This window comes from Camelus bactrianus, chromosome 7 (genome assembly GCF_048773025.1).
Source record: "Camelus bactrianus isolate YW-2024 breed Bactrian camel chromosome 7, ASM4877302v1, whole genome shotgun sequence".
Classification (NCBI taxonomy): domain Eukaryota; kingdom Metazoa; phylum Chordata; class Mammalia; order Artiodactyla; family Camelidae; genus Camelus; species Camelus bactrianus.
In genome coordinates, this window is record NC_133545.1 from 71,847,274 (window position 1) to 71,870,594 (window position 23,321).

At 34.5% G+C, this 23,321-nt stretch overlaps 1 protein-coding gene across 2 annotated transcripts in view; it reads left to right on the plus strand.

Moving 5' to 3' along the window:
- The window catches only part of GNAT3 (G protein subunit alpha transducin 3), a 47,867-nt gene that overhangs the window by 16,317 nt on the left and 8,229 nt on the right, over positions 1–23,321 (plus strand). For both annotated transcript variants that reach the window (XM_010946642.3, XM_045510463.2), the window contains 3 exons: positions 4,018–4,159; positions 11,192–11,349; positions 15,672–15,800. In XM_010946642.3, the coding sequence (XP_010944944.1) occupies positions 4,018–4,159; positions 11,192–11,349; positions 15,672–15,800 (429 nt within the window). The remainder of the gene's footprint in view (positions 1–4,017; positions 4,160–11,191; positions 11,350–15,671; positions 15,801–23,321) is intronic.

Sequence of the window (23,321 nt, forward strand, 5' to 3'; positions counted from 1 at the left end):
TCCACGTGTTTGACAACTCTTAAAAGAAATACTTTTGGAAAATCTGATTGTCTCTAAATCACAGGTAGTGGCAAGGTTGTCACAAATATTCCTCCTACCCTTTAGCAGAAAGCATAACAGATGAATAATATTATAATTTCCATTTTTCTTTTAAATTTTACCTCTGAACAAGATGAATGCTAAAAGCAATTATGTTTTAAATATATTAATATGGGTATGATCTAGTGCCTTAATATTGTGAGCAAAAGCCATAAACATTTCAAAATATATCAATTAATGATCTATTTGAATATAAGAGGAAACAGTATTTTTAATGTACTTGGCATTTTGCCTACCTAAGAATAAAACATATGTTTAAAGTTATTACCATCATGGACTTCAATTTATTTTTGAATTTATTTTCCCTACTTTTTTTTCTCTTTATAATAAAATAAGTAGACCTGAATTTTTTATTGAGTACATTATGAATACAAAAAAATGCTGTAATTCAAGAATGCCATGCCTCAATGAGTAAAATGGCACTGATAAGTGGAGTTGAATATATGAAACTTCATGGTTCTGTCACTGCTGGAGAATTTTAAATTTAAATTATTAAGAATTTTAAATATACATTATCACTACAGGAGAGGAAGATAATAATTTTTGAGCTTATTTTTCATTATGTTTGAGGATCTTGTTGTTTGGAACATACTCTATAAAGGAATAAGGGTGAAACTGTCTATTTATAATTTAAATAAATTGTTTTCTTTTCCCTGGGTAATAATGTCATGTAGGTTCCATAACAATCAATTTTTAAGTCCCTCTTTTGAAGTCTCCGGTCACCTGTATCTGCAATAAATTTTTGACCTTTCTTCCTGTCTCTGAAGAACAGGACTTCTTTATCATGGTGCCTGATCACACTGCTTTCAGGTTCTTCGCTCAATCCTTGCCCCTGAGGCATCTTGCATTCCCTTTTAACATTGCCTCTGTGTTCACCTGTGCTTTCCTTCAGGCCCCTCTTACCCTTTTTTACCTCTCCATTCTCTCTGAGGTTAAACGCAGAAAAATAAAAGACCAATAATTTGGTCAGATAAATATTAAAACTTAAAAAAAAATAGGAAACTAGAAAAAAATCTGTAATAAATATTATAGACAAATGACTAATAAGTAAAGTAGATTATTAAGAAAAACAATAAGCTGCCCAATATATAGACATGGGAAAAGACTATGGAGAGACAGTTCACAAAATAAAAAATTCAAATAGCTATTAAATATATATATTTTAGTTTATCCTCACTAACATAAAATAAATAAAAATTAATGTCACAATGAGCTATTTTTAATCTTAGCAAACAACAGTTTTAAGATAATATAACCTGATAAGGGTGAAGATTTGAGAAATGAGTATTTCTCACTACTGCTTATAAAAGTATATGCTATAGCAACTTTACAGAAAGAATTTTTGCAATATACAAAGAAAACTGGGAAAATAATTATTGATCTTCTAAATACATTTCTGATCATTTTAATAACAAATATAAATGTTAAAATATATAAAATAAAATAACTGAAATATGGAAATTTATGTACAAAGAGATTTACATCAGCCTTATACAAAATATTAAAATGAGACAGAATAAAATAACCTAAATTGAAATAAAACACAAGCAAATAGGTTATGAAATTGTGGGACTATTTACCCTTTAACTGCAATCTTTTGCATTCATTACAAGTTACATGTATATGAGAATGTTTTAATAAAAATATACTTACGTTAACTGAAAAACCAAGATACAAAATTGCATGAATAAATTTATCCCAACTGTGATTAAATAATTTTTTAATGGAAGAATATATAGCCAATGTTGAAACAATTTGCTGTCAGTAGTAGGACTTAAAGTGACATTACACCTATGTTTTGAATATTGCTGTGCTTTTCACATTGTCTACAATAAGCAAGTACTACTTCTGTTATTAAAAAAGAATCAATCTCCCATTCTGCCCCATTCCTCTTTCCTTTTCTCAGTAGAGTCTCTGTAAAGACAGGTTGACACTAGCTCTCTTGAACTCCTTCCACTTACTCTTCAACCATTTCTATCACTGTTGCCTCTGGTGTATCACAGAAATTGTCCAGTTATAATCTCCTCCAATTTTTTATGAAGTGTTCATGAGTCCTTATTTTAATTCCCTTTGACTCCATTGAGCTTTTCTCTCCCAAAACTTTAGCTTGGCTTTTACCATAACTCTCTTTCCCAATTTACTACCTAATTCTGCCTGCTGTACTCTCAGTTTTTGACTGTATCTTAAATGTTGGTGTCTCTAATGCACCAGGTCCTCTTCTCTGCCTCCTCTATACCTTCATCAAATGAAAATCACTGAAGTCCAGTGATTTTTACCATCATCTTCAAGTGGACTGTCCCAGAATATTTCTTTCCAACTCATACCCTTTGTCTAAACTAGAGAAGCAGATACATCTCTATATTCCAAGGAGACGCCTAAATCAGAATAAACATTAAACTTATCTCCCCATCTGGCCTCTGTTCCCCTAAAATAAATTACAGCAAACCAGGCTCTAAAGGAATACAACTAAGTGTAGTTATACTGATCCCTCACTCTCTTACCAAGTTATGCCACAACTACACAAGTTATGTTTGCAAGCATGTCACTTAACCCGATTGTCACTGCTGTAGTTAAAAAACTCAGCATTTCTGACCTGGACTAATAATACTAATCTTGCTGTGTACTTTCCATCTCCTCCCTCTTTGTTCCACTGCATTATCCACACTGCAACCAACTGATCTCTAAAAATATGGTTTCTCTCTTTCCTAAATTGAACTCTTCACCTATACTGTCAAGATCAAACTCTTTGACATGGTAAATAAGACACTTCAGAGTTGTTCAGCTCTTGCTTATCTCTTCATCTTAATGCCTCATAGTTTCCCCCTTCCTACTCTCTGCTTCAGAAATGCTGAACTTTTGCAGTTGTATAGACTAGCATACTAGGGATGCAGTATAGCTTAGCGCCATGGTTGAAGCAGAAATAGAGCAATTACTGGCAATCAAATATCAAAAACAATAAATAATAAATACAGGTACTGCCTTTACTCATTTCACTGAAAGTCCTTGTATTTAAAGGCTTTAGTATCTTGGAAGGCATTTGTGTTCTTTTTCCCCTTGTGCTAGAGCCTCTGTGTACATGGATATAACACAAATCTTTAGTCATATGTATTCTAAATGATGACTAATGAACACACACCACTTTTAAAAACAATAAGAAAAAAACCAGAAAGGATTAAGAACATATTATGCAATGAAGTGATCAGCATATACAAAGACTTTAGCTTTTAATAGCTGCGTATTCCAAAACTATTAGTAAAACGTTGCATTCTGATTGAATGAGTGGAAGGTAATGAAAAGTTCAGCCAAGTTAAATGTCTAGGCACTTTCAACTCTGAGAACTCCGTGGCACGTACACATGTGGAAAAGCAACAAGGGACTTAACAGAGGGCAATTACCTACATTGAAAAAAAAAAAAGATGCCTTTGTTACTGTTATAAATAGAAAGCAGGCACTCCTATTTTCCTGTGTCTTAAGTGATAGGAAAAGATGTCCATGTTACACTAAATTACTTCACATCCTCTAGACATCATGTTGTAAACACTACAAAATGCTTCAGAACTCTGTATATATCTTTGTCCAAGGAATCTGGGAATCTTTCTCTTGAAAAGAAATAACCTTGCTAAGTAAAAAGCTCATGAATTACCCATTTTACACGGATTTATCTAGAGCAAATCCTAAATCCTCATTGTATTCAGCGTTAGGAGATCAGAAAGAAAATATGCATTAAACCCCAATGAAAATAAAAATCCAAAGCTGTAAAATTGTTCAGATTTAGTTTATACATATGGACAAAATTCTTCCTTTTCTAACAATTACATATTGTAATTTTATTCAAGCAAGTTATTATTGATGTGTTTTAGTATTATTAAAAAAAATCAATTGTTCAACTCACAAAAGCTTTTCGTGTTTAAATTACAGGATCATCCATAAAAACGGTTACAGTGAACAAGAATGCATGGAGTTCAAAGCAATAATTTACAGTAATACATTGCAATCCATCCTAGCTATTGTGAAAGCCATGGCAACCCTTGGGATTGATTATGTAAATCCCAGAAGTGCAGTAAGTATGCAAATAATGACAGCTGTAGGCCCTACAATGGAGTCTGAACCACCAAACAGTGGGACTTAGTAAATTTGTAGTATTAATCTACACCAAAAATTTAAGAATCTGAAATATGACTTTTGGAAACATTAATTCTGTTCAGTGTCAGATTTCCTATTTTCCTTTAAATGAAACTTTTCTTTTTGTCTGTGTGCTATAAACTTATTTAACATGAACTACTTTCCTAGGACTCAATCCTAATATTAAATACACTATGTTAGAGAAAAATATTTTTGTTTGGTAAATACAAAAGAGTTTCATTCATAAAATCAACTGCGATATCTACATTTATTTTCTTAGTTAACTATGAGCCATTTCATGGAGGCTTTTTTTTTTAACAATAACACTACAATTATCATTCATGTTCAACGATAATTACAAAGACTGTGTGGCACAGGGAAATGATTATTTTGTAAAGTTAATTTTTTAAAAATAATTTAAAATTGTGTGATTAAATAAAACATTTGTATACTATATGACACAAATAGTCATAGTTTGTTTATAAGGTAGCATCTAAATAGTTTCGTTTTTCGTCTATTTTATATTCTGTAATATAATTGTTTTATGTTAAAATACATTAAAAATCCACTTACTTTGAAACAATTTATGTGCAAACCTGTAAAACTACTTTAGTTGGCAAATAAAACCTGTCGTACTATGCAAAGAACGATAGTTAACCATACCCCAAAAGGAGTATACTATCCCTAGAAAGAACTCACCCATTTCCCTTTGTCCCCTCCAGGAGCAGCTGGTTGCCTCTGGATGATGTGAACTGAACTGTTCTCAAAGTAATTCTTAGATTCTTTGCTATACTAAGCATAAAAACAGAGGTGAACAGTAGAGTACATATAGAGAAGAAGGTGATATTTGTACTTTACCCCACCAGGAATTTATGATTAGCCCCAGTGGATGACCATCAGAAGCCATTAGGATGAAAAGAAAAATATCTTTTTCATGTTGCTAAATTCCCTTTGATTCCGCCACTTGCCAGCAAAGAACATGGAAATGCTAGTATGTCTTTAGGGCAGACAGTTTGTAAAGCAGAGTAAGGAGTTCTGCTGGGCTCTCGCATTGTTAGCTTCCCCAAAACTTGGCTCTGCAAAGTCCACTAATTCTCCATGTTACGGTTACCCTCTCACATGTAAAAAAGGAATTTGCAAGAATTGAACTCTAATATCCTTTTGACCTTTATCATTCTATGACTTAGCGTCCATATTTTTGTTTAAGAGTAGTTCAGTTACCGCTCTGATCCTGGCTTTTCCTAAGAACCTAGAATTTTGAACTGGCCCTTAAGAGATAATCTAGAATAACCCCCTTATATAAACATGTGAAAAATGGAGGATTAGATTTTGCCTCCATTAAACAGCTAGAGTTTAGGGCAAAATCCACTTCTTCTGACTTCTAATATAGTGCTTTGCCCTATGCAAGGGTTTATGTAAAATTACTTTTGAAAATTAGGAATATTTCTCTTATTTTCTTTCTTTCAAGGAACAATTGTTCCTGAAACAGGTTTCCTTCTGCATTCCTCTGAGGATTATTTAGCAAAGTTTGAATTTGCATGTGTAATAGTCTGTATTTGCATTGCAACTCTGCCTACTGCTACTTATTTAAATGTATTTTGTGCATCATGCAGCGCAATGTTTGCAAATCAGTGATGCCAGTCATCACTAAAGACCAGAAATTTGTCGGTTAAGAGTCTTAACAATCTGGCATGCAGGTAGAATGAAAACAGACTGTACACTGCTGCCATTATGCTAACTGAAAAATACAACTAAATGTCACTTATTCAGACTGTACGTTAAATGGTGTACACAGAGTAACTTAAGAAGCACTAAGCAAGCGACATAACTTCCGAGGAATACCTGTGTCCTCAAGTATCAACATCACAGTGGTCAGGGACTATTTAGCTCTTATTTTAATTTCAATTAATGCAGATTATAGCAGTTTCAATCACATTCTTCATATTTGATTTTAGGATTAATACATTGTCTACCTGGCTTAAACTGCTTATTCAACAGATTAATTGCTACACACATTACTTATGTGTGGCTTTCAGAGTCCAATGGCTTTCAATTTAGTTTTTAATGGATTCATTTACACAGTTTATATATTTTTACATAACTGTTTGTACAGCATCACACAGACGGCCATTCAAAGAGAGAAAGAGTCCTAACAGAAAATGTGTATGTGCTTTATTGGTCACTAATGCTGTAAGTTTGGACCAGTTACTTAACCTCTCTAAGTTTCAGTTTTTTCATCCACAAAATGTTAGTGCTTTCCTCATTAAATTACAGTGACTATTACAAGAGACTGCAAAAAAAAAAAATCCACATAAACACAAAATATTGAAAGACGTAAGCTCCTGGTAAATATTAGGTATTATTACTTTTGAATAACCACGTTGAATGTAGGCTCATTAACATTTATGTTTTGAAGTTTACATGCCCAAAATCACTTGAAAAGGTTATTTTTCATAAAACTAATATATATATGGCAGACATGTGACTGGACTCTGAGAATATACTGAGGAATCAGCAGTAAATGAGAGGGATTATTTGCCCTTCAGAGAAGACTGATGTTGAACAAGTAATTATAAAGCATTAGCTATTTCAAAAGGGTGGCACAGCTGGATGTGGAGCTAAATCTTCCTCATCTGTAGAGGCAATCACTGAGAAATGGAAGACTATCACTAGTGAGGAAGGAGCAGAACTAGTAAGTTTCCCTTCAGAAATGTTGAGTTTGTACTTCTGTGAGCTATCCACACGCTATCAACAGTTGAGAAGGTTCATTTGAAGTTCACAGGAGGTATTTCAGTTAAATTTTAAATTTCAGTATTTTTGGCAGATCAGTACCTTATGGCATATATTGTACAGTAAGGAAGTGGGTGGGATGGAAGAGGTCAAGTGCTTAGATGAAGACAGGGCCATTAAGGAAAACAGAGAGTTAAGTTAACAGTATTGAAAAACTCTGACTTTTCTGGTCATTTGAGAGGGATAGAAAACTTTGGAGAAAAGGATGGAAATAATAAGAGGAAAACCAGAAGAATGCAAAATCACAGAATTTGAGAGAAGTGTTCCAAAGGGAAGTGATCTAAGTTGAAAGGTCTTGAAAGGTCAAGAAAGAAGTATATTTTAGAGAATCTAATGGATTTAATAATACAGAGATCATGGGAAAGGGTACCAAAGAACTATGAATTCAGAATCCAATGAAGGGTTTTGAGAAATAAAAAGATATGAGAACAGAGTTTAAGAACTAGAGCTGAGAAGTATGAGATACAGAGAATCTATAGTTGAAGGGGGATTGTTCTCATTCATTTTGGTTTAATGTTTGATAGACTAATTTAAAAAATATAAAACTAAAAATAAGTTGTAGAAAAATTAAAATAAATGTTCTAAAAATTTTTCTTAAATATAAAACTTTTAAACAGTAAAGTTGAAGAAACAAGAAGAGGAAATTATGAAGGCATTTAGTAAATTTCTACTTAATCTTTCTGAATATTACTATATTCTATTTTAGAATACCTAAAACATTCACTAGAACATAAAAGAAGGCTGAAAATGGTAACACTTATTCACACATTTTGGGTGTTGTGACTGTCTCTGGCATAGCACCATACAAAGTGAATCCTACAATTTGAACTAAAGAACTCTGATTTCCCAGGATGTTCTATGATAGAAGTTCTGTAATCAAGTTTGGGATATATGTATACTATTATCAACTTCTTGGAAATTCACCAACAATATTTGTAATCAAAGGTGCCGAAAATCCTGTAGTTAACAAAATTTGTCATTTTAAACCTGGCATTTCTGGAAATTACTAGGTTATGATCGCCTTTCCTTCCTTTGATATATATATATTTTTGCAATCTTTGGAAATATGATTCTAGGGTTCAGAATGAGTTCTACAAGGTTTTAGGATTATCTTATGTCACTAATATTGATGAGGAAAGTCTGGATAACTTCTGGAAGGAATATATATTTTGCCTTTTATGCAACTCAATTCTAGAACGATGCAACCTTAAGAGAATAAGCCATTCTAGAACCACCTTAATTCCCAAGCGTTTCCAAACACATCACATGGAAATAAAATTTCCTTAGGACACCACTCAAACACCATTGGAATCATCTGATAATCTTGGAAAATTATTAGACATGCCTTAAAGTTTCTCTTGAACATGAGGTCTGAGCTAATTAGCATATTTATTTCACTGAATCGTTCATTCAACAATACTTCAGAGATGTACTATGTTACAGGTTCTGCTCTTAGTTTTAAGGATATAGAAATAAACAAAACAAGATCTCTGTCTTCCTATGTTTATAGTCTAATATAAAAGATATAAAGAACTATGCACTATATAGGTAGTAATAAAGAGCTATGAAGAAAAATCAAGGAGGTCAAAGGTCTAGCAAGTGATGAAAGAATTAAAGAAAGGGTGGTGGGGACGGCATCCTTGAGGAGGTAGTATTTGGGAAGAGAAGTGAGTGAAGTAGGAACGAAAGTTCAAAGGAAAGATGTGGAGGGATCAGCCATTCAAATGCTCTGAAATGTAGGCTTGGTGAGTTCAAGGAACAATCCAAGAACAGTTCTGGTGAGAAGTTACTGGAGTTTTATTTTTAAATATGGGAGTAAGATAATCAGTAAGAGTTCACTGTTCAATCAATGTGGCTGTTTTGTAGAACTTTTCATACTAGCTGTTTCAGTGGGATGTATTTCAAAAATTCAAATTTGATTCAAATTTGATTGATGGGCCAATCCCTTAAACACATAAAATTTGACTCCTTACATGACCATCAGCCCTTTGATAACTGTAGAAGGACTTCAAGCATTGAATTGTAGTATGTCCAATAAGACATTATTTACAGTTTAAAAAAAAAAACAGTGTGTTGCCAGGGATTCTCAACTTAGGCTGCACATTTGAGTCACCTGGGAAATTTTTAAAAATACCTTTGCAGAATCTGACACCCAGAGATTCTAACTCACTTCCTTTGGGATAGGGCCCTGGTATCAATATTTTAAAAAAGCAACCCACATGTTTACAATGTACACCCTGGTTTGAAAATCACCACCATCAACTCCACCTACTCATGCAGTACACCAAAAAATACAAGGTCTCAAAAGATAAAAACCAAACTGACAGGATGGCTTGCCCTTGGGGAAGGTAACTGTAAGTGATGATCAAAGAGGCCTTTACGACATTTAAATGTTCAAGGTGAGACTATATTCATGACATCTATACAAATAAAGTGTATTTAAATTAAAAATGGGAAATTTTAAAAAGAATGAAAGAGACCATAACAGCTTGGTTTGGAAAGGTAGGCTTATAAGGCATGTAGCATTTTCCCTTTAGGGACAAAAATGTTTGAGCAGCTGTTTCATTGCATTATTTGTCCTAAAGAGCACTTGAATGTGGAAGGAGGCAAACAGGATGATGCCAGCAAGAGAGGCCAGATCATATTTCACTAATTTGCAGTTTTCTCTCACATCCAGCTAATGGGGAAGAATGATTTTAAAGTTTACCCTGTGCTGATGCAATGAAATGGCCTTTCACTTGGACCATTTCCAATTTTTGGCCTCCTGGTTATGTGATCAGTTTTATTTGGCCATAAAATCTGTTGGTGAAGAAAGATGAAATAAGGTTCTTAGTCTTAATGGAGACTTTCTTTAACAGTAACAGAGATACCCTTAGTTTTTCATATAAAGAGCAGATATTTAGTAAAATGGTAAAATAAGCCGGTCATCGATTTAAAATAATAATAAATGAAGTTGTAGCAGAAGAGCATCATATTCTTATTAGACATACTTCACTGGTGGCTACCTGACTTTGCAGAAAATGATTGGGTTTGACTCTTCTTCTGATGCGTATTGTCTTTATTGATTTGGCAAATTTACCTCCAAGTTTTAGTTTCCTCATTTGTAAACTGGAGAAAATAAAGTGTCTATATGTGATGATGTTGTAAGGATTGTTGAGATATTACATGTGGTAAATGTGTAAGTTGCTATAATAATATGCACTAAAAAGAGTGTGGGCAAAAATGAGAACGGACTTCGGAGTCTGACCACCATGACGTGAGCCCAGGTTTCTTCATTTGCCTGGTCTAGTATCATGGTCAATAACTCAATTATTCTGAAACCCAAATCCTTAATCCTAATTTTGGGGGGACATAAGCCAGTTTTGATTATTAGTTTAAATGAACTGTGGACTATGTTATTTACTCAAACTTTTATTTCCTTCTGCCCTTATCACCTCCAAATATCCCATCAGGTCTAACACAAAGCTTGCTTTTTCTTTTCCTCTTTTTTTCATTCCTTCTTCCCCCTACCTTCCTTCCCTTCTCTTCTTTTCTTAATGAAGCTTCCCCTCTGCTATTGATTTGCCCCAAAGGCACGCAAGTGACAATGCCTATGTAGAAGGTAGAAAACAGTGTGCAGATTAAAATGTTTACCATTGCTAATTTTTATGATTATAGAGAGGCACGTGATGGCAAATAATACTGTATATCAATATACTTTTTCAAATTGTAATTTTAGTGTATTGAGCTTTAATTTCCATGTTTACCCTGATTCTTATGTGGTATTTTTATTTCCTGGAAAATACATGGTCATGATCAAAGGAAGACAATGTGCCAAATTAAATCAGATTCACCATTTTTTAACATGAGCATTTTGGTCCAATGGAAGTTCAATGGACTTACACCAAAATATTGTCATCCCTTTGGACATCATATTCAGAAGTTAGTAACATATCCCAAAATATCCTAATTTCTCCACATATTATTTCATGGATTTTGCAATGAACAACTTTTCTGGACAGTCAGCCATTATAAGGAACTTGAGTTCTGTTAACCTTTAGACATACTAAACAGATGTTTAATGAAATTATTACTGAATGAAGAATCACAAAATTGAAATGCTCTATTTAAAAAAAAGGAGATAATATGTAATCCCAAATAACAGCACACTTTTATCCTTCTCACAAATGCTACACTGTAGGAAGACCAACAACAACTTTATGCGATGGCAGATACCCTGGAAGATGGTGGTATGACACCTGAACTGGCTGAGATAATAAAACGACTGTGGAGAGACCCAGGAATTCAGGCCTGCTTTGAAAGGGCATCTGAATATCAGCTCAACGACTCAGCAGCTTAGTAAGTGAATACCTTTTGACAGGAACTATAGTTGAAACATTTACATCTAAGAATTATCACTCTATATACTCTGCATTTGGAATCACAAATGATGAAAGTAAACGGCTTTACATTTGATTATACTAAAATAAACAGTAACTGAAGAGAAATAAAGATCAAGATGATGTAAATAACCGCTGGAGCATTTTAAATAACTGATTTTGAAACTGTCTGAGAAGACATATATGTTGTAAATATTTTCTCCCAATTAAAAAGATTTAATCATTAGGCACCACGTGCAGCATGAACACACACTAGTGACATGCACACTGAGGTTTTGGGCTATTCCCTTCACACATATCCAAGTTATTGAAATCATCTTCTAAAATAATTATGACACATGCTTTGGCTCCACTGGCTTGATGAGCATGAGACAGAATTTTAGAAGAAAGTAATGTATTGATTTAAAAAGCATTTGTATATTGTGGGATTCTTCTGGAGTCTCAAGAAAGATTATATAATTTTCACAACTAATACCAGCCAGTTAGCAATATTTAGCTAAGGAAATTAGGAGGTTGTAATGATATTTATAATTTCATTATCAAAATGATTTTTAAATGATTTAAACCATTTTAGTAAGTGATTCTTAACCTATCCCATGGTTATATGCCTGCAAACATGTATGCACACATGTGTAAACATAATTTAATGACTTATTCTCTATTTCTGGTGCTGCATATGAATGTGTAAAAGGGGATACAGTTCTTCTGAGGGACTCCCAACAGAACATGCTAGTAGTACTTTAAAAAAAAAGTAAAGTTAAAGTTAAACAAATGAAAGATTATGTGAGGACAGAACAAGAAAACTTACATGATAGTTCAGATTTTTTTTGAGGGGGGGTCAGGGGAGGGTGGTAAATAGGCTTATTTATTTATTTTTTTTAGAGGCAGTACTGGGGATTGAACCCAGGATCTCGTGCATACTAACCATGCGCTCTAGCACTTTGAGCTATACTATCCCCCTGATAGTTCAGATTTTTAATCATGATGTGTGGAAGGATTATGGAGAGAAAACACACTATATAAATTCTAGGAAAACCTAACAACAATGGTCTTTTGTGATTACTCATTTGTGTTCATTTTCTATTTCGAAATCCAACGGCCATATTGATGTTGTAGGAAAGTCCTGCTCTTGCCTCTCTGATGAAGCGGAAAATGAGTACATCAACTTGGATAACTGTTTTTATAAGTGTGCAAGTGCTTAATAAGCACATCTTAATACTACTCTTAGTACAAAAAGCAATGCTTTTCTATATGAATCACTGATAAAGGCAGTCACAATTAATAAGAAACTGACTTGTGGAATATTCTCATAAAATGTTGCTTCACAAAGTTCTAGGGAGGAAGGGTGAGAAGGATAGATACCTGTAATTAACATATTTAACTTTAGATACACCTTATTGATTACACAAAATTTCCCTTAAAATTATGTAAGAAATGTATTTGCAATTATGTTATCATTCTGTTTACCAAATTCTTTGCTCTTTGATAGCAAAAATATTTACATATTGTATAGCCAAAATGGGCAGGTAAAATGACTTTTTTATATTTTCTAGACTTCCTAATCTTTAATGTTAGCTTTTTTGACATATAAAAATTTTTTTATAAAAAAAATTTTACTGTGACTATCACATTATAGATTCGTATTAAAAACATTTATCTGTTCTTCAAGCTAAACACATCTATACAATATCTATTTGCATCCGTTTTATGAATGTTGCCAGTAACAAAGATTTGTAAAAGGCAGTAGAATAACAACAGGAAAGTTCATTTCCTCCCTCTGTGTCTAAGAAAGTTTTCATATAAAAATCAAAAAATGGAAATGTTAACTTTTTTTTGCCCTTAGGGATCCTTAAAAGGAAGATTATGTAAAAGCTTGCTAAGAAAATAGCTGCATGGCCATGGCTTTCATCCAAATTTTTTTCAAATACTTAAATTATATTCACATGGTAGAATTACATATAGTATCAGCTTGATACCATAGCCATGTTTATTTCATGTGTATTAAACAGGACAATGGTCTCTCTTTTCCTTCCTCTCTACCTCTCCTCCCTCTTTCTTTCTTTCCTTCCTTCCATCCATCCATTCATTCATCTATTTATCAATTTTTTTTGTGAAAGTGAGATATTTTTCATCCTCTCAAACTTAGAGATCCTTTAAGTTGAGGCCAACAAAGAGGTGAGTTCTGATCAGTGTAAGGGAAGGGAATGTTGTTTGCTGGTAACGTGTTACCTCCCCTCCCCCAAGTAGTACTAGCAAACCGGAGAAAAGAGTCATGACAGTGGGAAAGATTTTACTTAATACTTCATGGTTTGCTGATTGGGGTTGCCTAGTGTATGATTTAAACTCCATATGCTTTAAGATTTAACACAGACTTCACCAGGAAAAATATTCTTACATAATTAGAAAAAGAATCAGATATTTTTAAAGTGATTTGAGCTATGTGTGTTTAGGGCCTCTGGTTTAAGTTTTAGACCACAGGATTAAGCACCCAAATTCTATATTTGTTTATTAAACTAAGCATTTTAAATGCAAATTTCTTACTCTGTTGACGCTTCTGTTTGCTTGAAATTATTTAAACATGCAAATAAAAGTACACTAAAATGTGTCTTTAACAAAGCATTCATTTAGCTAGCATTAAAATGAATTTAATATCTGTCATGGCAGGTATGTTTCTGTTTTGTTTTGGCTCCTGCATAAACCAACTGACCAATGGTAAACTACCATATGTGCAGACTGAATCAACAGGGAATTCACCAAGGACCTTGCTTCACAAAATAGTAAATAAAAATAAACTAGAAAAATCTTCAAATACTTTCTTCTATGGATATCTTGATTTGTCCTTTTTAAAATAAAATCAAACTTTATTTGAATAAAACATACTGATGAATTTTCACATTAAACATATGTGTTTCTGAAGTATCTATTTGTCCTTGGTCAAAATCCCTTTGGGTACTTCACAAGTCTTAGCTTATCACAGCTTAAAAACAGAAAGATCCTCCAAGAATAAGTCATCTATATTGCTGCTGAATTTATTTTGAAAAAATAATTTAGTTTTTAAGGCACTGTGCCAGGTGCTAAGGCCTAACAGCTCTTCTAATTAGTCCCTGAAAAATTCAACTTCTCAATAATAATTAACATTCAGCCTGAGTCTACCTCTCAAAGTCTGCCTGAATGGATGCATACCCATCATGATGTTTCTATCTAAGCTGTATGTATAAACTTTGTTAAATATAATGGCTAAGCGTGTCATAAAAACCTTACCTAGCTATTGCTATACCTTTTAACATTTTCATAGAAATGGTCATATTACTAAGTTCCTAAGTCCTTATTATCAAAAGTCTAGACGAAGTGGTTTTGACTTTTTTTAAAGCAATAGAACACCATTTTAGTCTAAAGACATGATCTGGTTTGCAGGACGAAGCTAAAAGCAGTTTGTTTCCTCTAATCTAGCAGACTCTTCTAGAGCATATGCTTCATCAGATTTACTCCTGCCTCTCACCACCCCTAGATCCTGCAGGCAGAAAAGGGACAGCATTGAGCCTGATAAACATAGGTATTTTAAACACGGCCTCTGGAGAAGAGTTAAAGACACTGATGCACTGATGAGAGAGAAGAGGAGATAGGAGTGGCTACAATGTGTAAATTCAGCTTTTAGTCCCCAGGAGTGCTGATTCAGGCATGAGTCAGCAATTTCATGAATTAATTCCAGCATGAACAAGCAAGAAAGTCAAAACGTTCTTCTATTATTGACCTCACTGGATATAATCATGAGACTTAATGAAAATGGTTCAGACTCCTAAGCTATACAATCCAGGAGAAACAACACGACCACCTTCAAATTATGTTATTAAAATCCATCACTCTCTTAAAATTCAAAGTGCCTAAATAGAAACTACACCAATTCCAGACTAGTCTAGCCACCACCATTACAAGGTAGCATTTTTTTGGATGATCTAAGTCCTATAAGGAGAGCTTTCCTCTCAATGCCTATCTAAACACCAGCAAACCTACCACATCCGCCTCATAAAATACAAGCTCAGGCAGTATCGGCCCAGCCACCTTTAAAAGAGGCTCCACGAGTCAGCTGTGTGTCACACTCAGCTCTCTGCCACATTCACATCACAGCCACCAAGCTCTTGTAATTCTGATGAGCAGAGCTGGAAAAGTATCAGTCTAGAGTTTAATAATGTTAATGAACTCAAAACTAAAATTCACTTTGTACTGAATCCTGGTATCTTCAAGTACACAGTTAAAAATATATATGCTATTTTTTTTAATTAGCTACCTGAATGATTTGGACAGAATAGCAGCTCCTGGATATGTCCCAAATGAGCAAGACGTTCTGCATTCTCGAGTGAAAACTACTGGAATCATTGAAACTCAGTTCTCCTTTAAAGATCTGCATTTCAGGTAGGATCTAATGTCTTTTTAAACTATCAACAGACATGTGCATTAGGTTCAGTATTTCCTCACGGAAAAAACCCACGGTCGAGGGCAGTGGCTCCTCGGGCATGCTCCCTAGGCTTCATTTACTTTCAGTACCACTGTCCTTTATTGCTTCCTGCAGCTCTATACACACGACCTCATCCTGAGCCTCATCCTTCCCTCCAAGAAAAATGCCTCTGTCTGGAGCAGATGGGAGTGAGATTTTATTTTCCTCATACTTGAAACTGATACCCTACTTTGGAAAAAAAGCAAATATATTTAAATAACATTTAAGTAACAGGTGCCAGGGATCCTATTTCTTTTGCTTTCCTACCCTCCCATCTGCTTGAAATATTCTTATTAATTTGTTTCCTTAATTTAAAAAATGCAAATAATTGAGATGAGAAGTATTTGAATGTGATTCTATTTACTGGAATAACAAGACCTATTTTACAAGCATGGTTTGAATATAAAAATGAATATTATTTTCACTGCTGTTGCATTATTAAGATCATCTTAGAAATTCTATCACAAAATTACTCATTTACGATACCAAGAAACAGAAACCCTTCATGTTAGAAAACGTCCCTGGATATTTAAGCACCTTTCCCTATGGACTGGATGACACAGAATATTAAACATTAACGCCACATTCTAGATGTACCTTTTAGTAATGAAAAAAGTCAAAAAAGCTTTGACTTTGGATCACTGGAAGGGTTAAGTTTCCAAATCAAATTCTATCTCCTCATTGAGCCTTGAGCATCTTATCTATTAACCATCCCAGAATATCCTTGTCACTGCTATTCCCAGCAGAGTGTGGGTAAGCATACGACAGGCTCTCAGCGGCAGGGATGGGTGCAGCTTGATTTTTGGCCTTTAATGATGTTCTGGGTAAAAACACCCTGACAGGCAGTTTCAGCCCACCTACGTGATGCTACTAAATGTTCTAGATGTACCTTTTAGTAATGAAAAAAGTCAATAAAAACATAATGAAGTCATTCATGTATCAATAATGGGAATATTTTTTAAAAGTAGAAAAAATGGAAAAAACTTTATATGAAGTGTTTATATCCATTTGTAAGGAAAAATTGTTTCAGTGGGATCAAAGTTTAATTTTTAAGCATTAAAATTGGTGATATATAATATCTAATTAGAATACTTCTTACATAGGTGGCCAGGATATTTTCAAGTCACTATGGAAGAAAGCTCTTCAATATCTGTCTCTGAAATCTGTTGATTTCAGGCCCACAAATAGTTAATTTCTGTAAGAGAAGCCAAAGATCAAACCAGGATAAAAGTCCTGCCAAGGGTGGGATCGACATCCTCCTAGGCAGATGTAAGCCAAGGGTGTCTTCAGGTTGTCATCACCGTGGTACAGCTCCTCTTTGGCAATGACTTTCTCCAGATTCCTGATCTTTGATCCAGTTTCCAGGGTTTTCCTAAGTCCAGATGCTCCTCCCCCTCTGCCCCTCCTAAGTCTGTCACAGCATTCTTGGCACACTTCCTTTCCTCTCTTACCCTTTCTCTCTAAATTCCTCACTGCAACACAGGCTAGAAGCTGAGTGCAGGCCTTGAAGCCAACCCTACCGAGGTCCTAATTCCAGGTTCCCCATTAATTCATGGCAGTTACTGAGGAATAAAGCAACCTTTTCTTCACTTGCCTAACGAGGTTGTTGTAAAGATTAGCTGAAGTCAAGCCCTAGCAGTGTTATAACTTGGTGTTAGCTTATCTTGCATCAGCTAATGGAATCTTCTGGATCCTAGATTATCTGCATCATAAGCCAGCTTTGAAAATTAATGTCACATATTGAACACCTAGAAGCTCACAACCATGGTCATTCCCTACAACAGCACCAATTCAGTATCTTGTCAGAAATAGTCTCTATCATGAATTACCTTTTCTGTGTATCTGTGCCTTGAACATGCTGAGCCTCAAAAGTCTCTGTACTTGCTATTCTCTTTGCCTGAAATGCTTTGACCCTGGATCTCTGGAAGGGTTAAGTTTCCGAACCAAACTATATCTCCTCATGACGCCTTGAGCATCCTATCTGTTGACCATCCCAGATTATACTTGTCACTGCTATTCCCAGCAGATTGTGGGTAAGCATATGACAGGCTCTCAGAGGCAGGGGTGGGTGCTGCCTGATTTTTGGCCCTTGATGTTTTCCTGGGTATAAACACCTTGACAATAGCCAGTTTCAGCCCACCCGCATGATGTCACTAAATGGAGAGTTGGGAAGAAATACAAACAGCTCTTTCTAGCCATGCCGATGTGAGCCGGTACCATTACACACTTACAAATATCACACTCCTTTTCTCTAAACTGTTTAAACTTACCAATATATGAAATCACCTTCTTTGTCTTCTTTCTTTGTTTCGGTGTCTGTCTCGTATGCTCTGAGCTCCAGGAAGGCAGGGGCCACGTCTGCTTACAGCTCTATCTCTCGTGATGATCACAGTGTCTGCAAAGAACAGGCATCCAGTCAATTCTTGCTGGATGAATAAATGTCCCATGCCAAGCACTCTATGAACATTATCTTTGTACTCTCACTGGAGTATGATGGATGGCCATTGCTATCCTCATGCAGGATAAAGAGTCAAGAAATGGATACTAAAACAAGGTGAAGGGTTTTCCCAAGATCATACAGAGAAGGGCAAGAAACTTGATTAGAAGTGCATTATCTTTCTAAATTCAAAAATCACACTTCTTCCGCTGCTTGCCACAGATGGGCTGTAAGGTCAATGGGGTGGTAACCCTTCTTTTTCTGTAGAGTAAGTGCTTCTTCCAATGTTGCTGGTCATTCATAATTCCCTTCAGAGAGAAGAAGGGAGGCGGAGGATGACAGCCACCTGGGGAGGTGGCTTTCAGTTGTCAGGGCTCTGTGGTGCTTCACAGGTCTGTACTTCTGAAACTAGGGGACGTGACAAATGCCCATGAACACACAAAACCTCAAAAAACCATGTTCATGTTCTGAAACATCTATTTTACTCAGTACTAAATAATATCATTACTCATACATTTTGAATAGAACATATTTGCATTAGAACACTAAGACTCTCATGGGCACATCACCATTTTCCTGTCCTTTTGTAAATCTGTACTGAATTCTGTGAAGCATTTTAAGTTATTTAAGTGATCTATTCTACTTTCATAAGTTGCTGGATTTTTTGAAGGAATGAGAAAGGTCCTGCTAATTATCTATCATGGTATCGAAAATGTAAGACGTTTGTGAACTGGATTGTGAAGCTCAGTTAGGCCTTACTTGGACGTAACATGTTCTATACTATGCAATTGCTACCTCTTTCGCATCTGCTAAAACAGGTTTTGAGCTCTTTTGTTCCCTTAATAGGTTTTGCTTCCTCTCTGCCTCAAGAGGGTGTGTTATTAGACATTGTGAGAAAGAAAATGCAGGGAATTTCTCTAAAAAGTATTTAAACAACGAAATTTTGAAAATACTTAAATTTTACTATAAAACATAAAAAAACAACAATTTATACTTTTTTCTTAAGGAACTATGTTAAATCATTTAAATACATTTTTAAGTTCAGTCACAGCAATTGAGATATATTAATCCGTTAATAAATTCTCCCAGTTAAATCACTTTTTTTTTGAAGTACTAAAAAGGATTCTCCAAAAGTACGCAGGCTTTTGTAGTGTAAAATTCTTTAGTATTTCAAAATATGAACTATAAAAATAATGTACCTTCCAACTTCATTTCAGTAAGTGCCCAGGTACTCACATTAGCACTTAACGTGTATTCACATAGTATAAATCATCCTAAGACTATTTAAAATGAAAGACTTAATTTACATATTAATTTAGAGAACTGCAGAATTTTAAACAGTAGCATCAAAATGAAAAACTTCTCTACGTCAATGTACTGTATCATCCTCATGTATCATCTAATTTAATGGAAATTACCTGAGAGTTCTTATCAAACCAGAACTCCAACTGTCAAACGGGAAAATTAATTATCTTTACAGATGTTCAAGTACTATGCAAAAGGAAAATGCAATGCAAATGTGATCCCTTTTATTTTTGTAAAATAATTCCTCAGAGCAAAGAGCTTACAGATTTATAGGGATTTATCAAACAATTACAGAGAAGTCATTTCTTCCTAATTGCTCCACGATTAGAAAACAGAATTGAAAAGACATGAAACTATATGGAAGCAAAGGAAAAGAGGTCAGCAACTATTACAGCAGAGAGCTGCAGAGTTTGTAAATGTAACATAACTATTTTCAACCGTGTTGGAGCGAATCTCTGTTATGCAATCAATTGTAACTGTTTTGAATTTGAAGTTTAATCATGTGCACTGTGTTTTCTGTGGAGGCATGAATCACGTGAGGAGTGAGTCTGATTGTCTATCCAGCAGCTCCATTCCCTCAGCTTTGTTATTCTCTACTAGATCTCACAGAGCAATCACTTAGGTAGGTTCATGCTTAAGCTATATAAGATGATGTCTAATTTATTCTCGTGATAGAATTTACTTTAATAACTTTAAGAATTATATTATTCAATAATTAGAAAATTATCGAGTGGGCATTTTAAGTTACACACACACGTACGTAGTAGAAAATATATAACGGTATTAACAATTATAGGTAGTTTAGAGAGCCAGGATCCCTTATGGATGTCAACCCTTGTAATTTTGTTTTTTAATCACAAGCACTTAAGAGATTCAGAATGACCTCTGGGCATATCCCTTCTATCTGCAAGTATCTGCCCTAATCTATTTTCAGAACCCGGCACCAGGCAAAGACTTAGGCCATCCTGCTATGGCTGTATAGTGGGGACGCAGAACCACCTGTTGGCCCTAACATATGTACCTATCTTAAGACTTTATGTCTAGACTTATTGTGGTGATCAATTCACAATGTATATAAATGCCAAATCACTGTGTTGTACACCTGAAACTACTGTGATTTTGTATGTCAACTATACTTCAATAAGAAAATAAAAAGTTACACCAATTCTGATACAGTCAAGTATCTTGAATAAATCCCATTTAACAGAGTAGCTTCAAATAAATTTCTACTCACATTAGGTCTTATTTACTGAGGTCAAATACATAGAAGTTATCAGAAATTATTTTTCCAAGAAAGTCACAAGCTTATAGGATGAGCAAAGACATCTCTCCCAAATACATTCAGTGCAGTAGCATTATTAATTTCTAGCTATCCTAGACTATACAGTGACTTTCCAAGCACTATAAAAGACTCATTATTTCATAATAATCTATTCTGATATAAAATGTGAATAATCTTTTGTGGGCAAATATTTAGCCAACTGTTTAATATCAACACATAAAACTCAATAGTGTTTCCAACTGTTTAAAATGGGCCATAAAACTCAACTGTTTAGTCAACTGCTTAATATAAAGCCATAAACCTCTGATGGCTGGCCCTGTATTAATGCCACGGGCAGTTTAACGAATAGCTGATGTTCAGTTGTCACTTAAAAACTTGGTCTGTCAATTTTTAGTTACATCACACATTGCAGGCATTTAAACCCTTTTACTTTTAACATTTAAGAATCCTTACTTAAATATCACACTTAAGGAAACATGTATTACATACATACATACATACATACAACAAAAAACCTTTCCAAAATGAGTACTGCAAGTTTCATTTAATATCATTAAGGTCCTGGATACTGTAACTAATTAGGGAACTAAGGATATTCAAGCTACATCACATGTCCATTCACCTCATTAATTGTCCCTATAGGCTTGACCAATCCAGATATTCAATCAGCAAGTTAACAGGTTTTTCTTTGATTTCTATTACTGTTTTTCCCAGAATGGTTATGATGGCGTGTGTGTGCGCGCGTGCGCGTGTGTGTGTGTGTTTATTTCTTCCATGCTTCACTTGAGAATCTCCAAATTGTTTCAATAGGTTGTAATACCTTACACCTCTAAAATAAACCCCAAATCTAAATTGAGAGGAAGAGCTAAACGTGAAGAGAGATGCATAAAAAATAAATTACTACAACAGCAGCGAAACAAAATGTAACTTTTCTTAGAGCTAACATAGTATCCAGGATAATCAATATAAAAGCAAAGCTCCAGTTATTGGTCTGATTTGCTAATGAGCAGATAGCATTAGAGAAATGTTCAATGTTCCCTGGACCTATGTCTCTAATGTCAATGTGCACAGAAAAAAAAATAATACTGCTTATCAAATGAGCTATAAAATAAGATTACTAGCACACAATCTAAGATAGACTTTCAGAAGCCATTTTATCAGCATGAATAAAAAGCCCTAAGCCTGAATAATCTTTGTCCTCCCTTCCTGGGGAGAAAGCTAAGCCTATGAAACATGTTTAGTGGAGGCTTCAAGATATGTTAAGAGAACAGTGTGCTAAGGGTTATATTACTAGTTATATCTCTTACTAGTTGTGTGTATATTTGACTGAAGAGAATAGCCACCTCTCACACATAGGTTTTGATATCGATAGCGGACTACAAAGAAGCTGAATTATCAAAGATAGGAGATAGCCAGATTATCCATTAAAAGAATGGAACCAAACCTTTGGGAAGGGGAGAGTTAAAATTTTGCCCAGTGATCTGTTTGACAACATGGAGATCTACTGTCTGACACAGGGAAAGAAGTCTCCACAACACAGATAATTCCAATCTACTTGGTGAGAGTTTGAGAGCTAACAGCAGACACTGTATACTAGGTAGGGACCTCTAGTATAAGTAGGTAGACTCATATTTAATGACCTTCACAAAAAAGCTTAACAACTTTCACAGCATAACTATCATACACAAAGAAATTGTCATGGCACCTGGTACACATAGCAGCTTGAACAAATATTGAATTAATAAGCCTTGGGCAAGTTGCTTAAAGGGCTCGTCTGAAAAACAGGAATAATTACTGTACCTATCTTGTAAGTTCATGGGGAAGTTTAAATAACTGTCGAAAAATTTAAAAGTATGAATGCTTATTTATTACCCTTGCTTCCGTAACAATGTTCACTGAATTTTAAAAATTTAATTTCTTGGCTGATTTTTACAAAATGGAACATTAAAGTCAAAACTCTGTCCTTTTTCTCCATTTATATTACAAGTCTAAAATTGCCGAGGGTTTGGTAATTAGTAGCACTTTTAATAGTCTTTATTGACACTGAATTTAAATTTTCAAACCATATTATTAGTGAACTCCTAAACGCTGCCTTCAATATTATGAGCAACGTCTCTTTCAATCTATTAAATGGCGTGAACTTGCATTCATGTGTGTGTGTGTGTGTGTATATATATATATGTATATATATATGAATTTTAGTTCTATATATTTGTCCTTTACTTGGTTAATACATGAAATGTAAAGTACTAGAGAAGTACAATATATTGTACTTTTGACTATTTTTAATAAGTCAGCTGATAGTTGATTGACATTTAATACATCAATATAGTTATTACCTTTGAAATCTGTGTACAAGTTGGATGGTTCCTGGTTCATATTATTTTGGATTAAACTACTATGAAATCCCCATAA